The 6,000-nt window shown below is 35.9% G+C and overlaps 1 protein-coding gene across 1 annotated transcript in view; it reads left to right on the forward strand.

The window, feature by feature from the left end:
• SMS (spermine synthase) overlaps positions 1 to 5,285 on the forward strand; it is a 48,905-nt gene extending 43,620 nt beyond the window's left edge. Inside the window, exons 10-11 of the mRNA XM_056861802.1 lie at positions 292 to 407; positions 5,189 to 5,285. Of these exons, the coding sequence (XP_056717780.1) occupies positions 292 to 407; positions 5,189 to 5,228 (156 nt within the window). The 3' untranslated portion in view covers positions 5,229 to 5,285. The remainder of the gene's footprint in view (positions 1 to 291; positions 408 to 5,188) is intronic.
• Positions 5,286 to 6,000: the final 715 nt, after the last annotated feature.

Here is a 6,000-nt window from a genome sequence, read left to right on the forward strand (position 1 = left end):
AAATCAGTTAATAAAACATAATAATTAGGATAGAAGGAATTCAATATCTAAAATGTAGATCATAATGATAACGTATGAGTTTTTTAATATGTAAGATGAAACAGACCCCCCAAAGGAGTATAAACTGTGTGAACGTATGTACATTTGTTTGTTTTGAAAATTTTAATAAAAACATTTATAAAAAAAGAATAATAAAACTCACTTCTGTTCTGAATAAATACTATTGATGAAATTGTGCTTTGATTTTTAGTATAACTGTGTATAGGTAATATTTTTTCCTTTGTCTTGAAGGGAAATTGTGTCAATCTGACTGAAGCCTTGAATCTCTATGAAGAACAGCTTGGCCGGTTGTATTGTCCTGTGGAGTTCTCAAAAGAAGTTGTGTGTGTTCCTTCCTATATGGAACTGTATCCTTGATTAATACAAAATCGTGCCATACAAGTAATAAAATGGTACAAACAAGCCTCATGAGTAAATAATATGACAAAAGAATTGACTACACATATATGCCTTTGTGAAACTTTTGTCTGTAAAATGTTGCATGGCATGGCAGGAACTCATGGAGTTATGAAATTAGTACAAAGTACTGTAAATAGTACAATTTATTAAAAGTATGTCTTAAAGTTTTAATGACACATTTATTTACGAAGTACAGATTACTTTTGTTGATAATCTAAGTTATGGGTTGGCTAATATAGGTGAAAACGATTCTTATCATATAGTAATTGTTTAAAAAAGTCAGAACCAGCTTTTACTGTTAATTATGAGAGCCAGTTACGGTAATTGTTTCAGAAGTCACGTAATATGTTCTTTGCTACTCTTCCTTTTAAGCAGTATGGTGACCAGATTCTGGATAATCTGTAGCATCTAAGCACTTTAAAAAGGCAGCCCCATGTAGTTTGCATTGCAGTAATCTAATCTGGAATTTGCCAGGACATGTATGGCAGTAAGAAGGCCCCTGAGTTGGATCCAGGCTAACTTTTCCACTCACATGTTATACTTTTGTCAATGGAACTTGATACTTCCTGTTCCAATAAAACATTTGTAGGTTATGCAACAGATGACGATGCACCATTTTCAGATTATTGTATTAGAGAAATGCATTTGAAAGTATAGTTATGAGAGAACTACATAATCCAGAAAGCATCATTGTTGTGCAACTTGTGTTTGTTTTAGTGGACCTTGCATGGAAATCTTTTGTAAGCCCCACTGGTTGGTGGAGTGTCCTTGGGTGATTCTCCCTAAACTGTTCATAGTGGGATTATTTCTGACTAAAAATGCATATGATTCAGCAGTAGACTTTTATTTTTATGCAACGTAAGAGCATAAAATTATGTTAACAAGATGGCTCCTTTGTAAGGTCCTTAGAATTTGCATCTAAATTCACTTTTAACCAAAAGAGTCACCTCTTGCACAGATCCAGAATTCACCTTCCCCTCTATCATGCTTTTCCAACATACCTGCTGCTGTACATTGGTGACAGAACTGCCAGCTGTGGACAAGAGGGAAGGGGGGAGAAAACAGAAGGAGTCTGGGGGCGTTGGGCATCCTGAGCATCATGTTTTCTAATATACACTGGTGGTCTAGTTGATGATGCAACAGGTGAGATGCTGGAAGAAGAGACAATCCCATTCCTTCCCTCTGTCTCAGCTGGTTGCGGCTGGCTAGTCTGCTGCTGTTGACACTGCCCCTGCAACCAATCAAAAAAGGGGATCAATGCTGAATGAAACCAGCATAACACAAGCAACAGCATAAGTGGCTAGAGAAACTGAACAATTTTGCTGGTAGCTGATATTGTGTGCTCAAACCAACAAAAATTACTTTGCAAGGTAACAACAGCAAGTCAATATACTCAGAAGTAGAATATATGTGCTAATAGACCAAGTGCAATATAATAAGTAACAATATAATAAGCGCCCCAGCATCATCATCATCATAAACCTTTAATGGCATAAAAATTATTACAATTGTTACAAAAAGGGATCATAAAACATAAAATCAGTGAAATAAAACAAAGAACAATATAATCAAATATCAGAGCTTGCAAGTTTTTGCACTTTCATCAGATCCACTAGAAAATTGGCAACACCCTCAGTAATCTCCGGTACTGAATCATTCAATAAAAATTGACATTTTACTTTATTAGACAGGTGATGTTTTGAATATAACCAAGTTTTTAACCATTTCCCCCGGGATGTTTTGTATAGAGAACAGTCAAACAGTATATGTTCAATTGTATCCAGGGAGTTGGAACCACAGGGACAAATCCGTTCCTGTATTGGGATTTGGTGGTACCTTCCATACAGCATCCTTGATGGAAAGGCATTGACCCTAGCAAGAGAGAATGCTCTACGGAGGATAGGGATATCCAGATTGTAGAAGAAGTGGGGGATACTGTCAAATTTTATTCATAAGACCCAACATTGCTGAAGAGCAAACATAAGGTTGGATTGGGTGCATCTTTTGAAGCTCCATATCTAAGAGACGTTGTTTAATAATTTTTAAAATGTGGGCTTCAGTAGTGGGAGCCAAATCTTCCAAAGAAACTCCATTAGATCTAATTTTGGTCAAAATTATACAATCCCGGGAGGTATTGTGAAGTTCTTTTAACAACAGTGATAAAAGGGAACCATGCTCAGTTCTAAAATATAGTTTTAGCCAATATCGAATAGTTAATAACCAAACCTTGGTTTCACACAAATTTTGGCCTAGTTCAGAGCAAATTGCAAAATGATAAACACATTTGGGGAGACCCAGAATTTGTCTAAAAAAATTTGCTTGAACAGATTCTAAATCACGATTAAAAGCATTGACCCAAATAGGAATACAATACAAAGTCTGGGGGTAAAATTTTGGAGTTGAATACCTTTACTGCTGCAGGAACAAATTGATTGCCCTTATAGAAGAAGAATGACTTCAGTTGACTTGAAGAGATCCTTCCAAGTTTGGCAGTACTATTTCTGTGTACTGCCCATTTAAGGTTATCATTGAAGGTAATACCCAGATATCTGTAGCTCTTTACCAGTTGAATTTTGGTCTTTCCAATGTGCCAACTAGAGGGTGACCAATTCTTTGAGAAAACTAAGACATTAGTCTTAGAGTAGTTAATTTTAAGAAGGTTTAGATGACAATATTTCTCAAAGGCCCCTAGATAACGTTTGAGTCCAATTTTAGAGAAGGATAAAATAGCGGTGTCATCGGCATATAAAAGGATAGGTACTGCTTTACCTCCTAGTTTTGGAGGATGACCATTGATAGGTTCTAAAGCACAAGCCAAGTCTGAAAGAAATAAATTAAAAAGAAGGGGAGCAAGGATGCATCCTTGCTTCACTCCTTTATTAGATGGGATTTTCTCAGTAAGTCCGCCCCAGCAATTAAAGCTTTTGTGGGGAAAGTAATACCGCAGTTGTTATATGGAATTGAGATCTGGGGGCAAAAACTGAAAATATTGCACAATTTGGAGAAAATCCAAAATAGTTTTATTAGGAAAATATTGAGTTTGCCCCAAGGGGTGCCTGCAGCATTCCTTAGAGTGGAGGCAGGCTTGCTGTCAGTTGCCATGAGAGCCCATGTAAGAATTTTACTTTTCTACCTAAAACTGAGAAAATCGACTAACTCAGAATTGGTGTATTACAGCTATATGTTCTATTCAAAGGAAAACCATTGAGATAAGGTCTTATACCCATCCTACAATTGTATAATTTGCCTTTGCTAGATATCTTAAACACATGGGATCCAAAAGATATCAAAAAATGGATTGCTGACAAAGAAACTGATAATGATATGTGCCTAATACACAAGTCCAAGTTCTCCCCATGGTATCCGTTATTCAAATCGAATAAGTTCTTTTCAAATTATTTAATGGAACTTTTGGACCCAGGGTTAAGGAGAGCATTTACTATGGCACGGTTCTAAATGATACCTTCAGCATTCACCAATTGTAGATATAAAAAAATTCCTCATAACCTAAGGCTATGGCCCTGCTCCTCAGGTTCAATAGAGGATCTCCCACATATTTTGTTTAGTTGCCCATTTTACAACTCCATTCGTTTTAAATTAAGCCAGCATATCCCAGATGTTTTAGACACAGTTGAGGGCCGAGTTAGATTTTTAATGGCAGACATTAATTCAAAGATCACCCTTAGTGTGGCCTTTTATATCATGTTAGCTTCTAAGCTAAGGAAGAAATTTGTTGAAAATTAGACCCCGAAGTTGACACAGAAAGAATAATTTAGGAGAACTATAACATTCAATTCAGTAATCAATATGTATATATGTGGCAGGCTGTAACATTTTAAAAATGTTATTCATGTAATTCTGGGTGTTTTGGGTTATACATTTGGTATGGTTTTAATCTGAACATTGTTAACGTCTGTGACTAAAACATTAATAAAATTGATTGATAAATATAATAAGCAGTATCAACCAGTTACCTTGCAAAGTAATTTTTGTTGGTACTGCCCCTGCAACAGCCATTAAGTTGGGTTGGGTTGGACTCAGGAATCCTGTGGCACTCGCAGTGAAGTCAGTGGGAGGGCTGTGGATTTCTAAGAGTTTGACTGCTCAGAATCAGGCTTGGAGTAACCCGGCTATGTGTCATTTCATTGCCTTATCAGTGCATCACTTGATTTATCAAGATGCTATGAGGTGATCCTGAGGGACAAGGAGTTCATTCATCTTGTGCTATATTCTGAAATGCTGTTGCTAACAGTGGATTCCTGCAGCCAAATCAGGTGTTTTCTTCACTGATGGTGAAGCCCAGTTGTGAAAAGTGTTCAGGGAACTTTTGCAAGGGATTGAGAAAATACCTTTGCTATACTTGAACTGTAGCATAAGCGTAATGCATGATGCAATTGGTAATAAGGCTGATATCTGTGAAACACTGTAGAAATAAAGATACTTTATCTATATTACATTACAAAGATAGTCCAGTGAAACACCAGGGAGTTTCCCATCAGCTAGCTATGACATAAGGGCAGTATAATGGAAACATTTGGGGGGATTTCTGTTTATCGTTTTCAATTATAATTAATAATTTTAAAAAGCCTTGGAAACGTTTCAAAAGGCAAGTGATAGATGTTCTGTTCTTATTCTGAGAACTAATGAATACTGGAAGAAGCTTTTGGAAACTGTTCTTGTGACATTGTACAAGATACTTATTTGGTTCCTTGACTCAGCTTTTGTTCAGATGGGTATTTTATACTGTTCAGAAGAAGACTGATGTTTGAAGCTCGAGGTCCCCCTGCCACACATGCTGCATGGAGCATGTAGGCTTGCCACGTGCTGTCTTGGCATCTGGAATATTAAATTATATGCTGTAGATGATCTGAAACTTAGTGAAACTATCAATTTTTGTGGATACTTTAAATGTTTTTATTATTATTTTAATTTAAAAACAAATGGAAAATGTATATTTTGATGAGGTAGGGTGTTATTTTTTGAAAGTTAATGTAGATGAACTAGCAGCAAAACTATAGCTGCTGAATGCACTGAACTTCTAGAATGTGATCATTTTTGTTGTTTTGAGTTTGTTGGTTTTTTCGTTCTTCAAAAATGGATTTAAGAAAAGACAATATTAGCATTTTAGTGTGGTCCTTTAGATTTTTTTCTTCCTTCAGACATTAACTAGTTTAATAGGCATGGTGCTTTAAATAGACTTAAGTATTTTTTTTAACAAATTTATCTTCAAAGTGCTTCCATTAGAGGAGAAAATAAGGGCAAATTTATTTTTTTTAAGGATACCCTCAGGCCCACTGTGATGCAAAGCTACAATGACACAACATTTTCTTATGGTAGACTTTTATTTTAAGTACCCCCTTAGTCAAGATTTGGTATTTAATTTTAGTCTGTCTTTGTGATGGCTCTTAACATATGCCGGCTCTTAACTCTACAAGGATTTGTTCAGAAGAAAATCATATAAAATTATAAGGAAAAGTTACTGTGCCATATCAAAACTGACATTAATTGCGTCCGCTCCTTGTTTTAAAAGGGAAGAAGCTA

Source organism: Euleptes europaea, chromosome 16 (assembly GCF_029931775.1).
Source record: "Euleptes europaea isolate rEulEur1 chromosome 16, rEulEur1.hap1, whole genome shotgun sequence".
Classification (NCBI taxonomy): Eukaryota; Metazoa; Chordata; class Lepidosauria; order Squamata; family Sphaerodactylidae; genus Euleptes; species Euleptes europaea.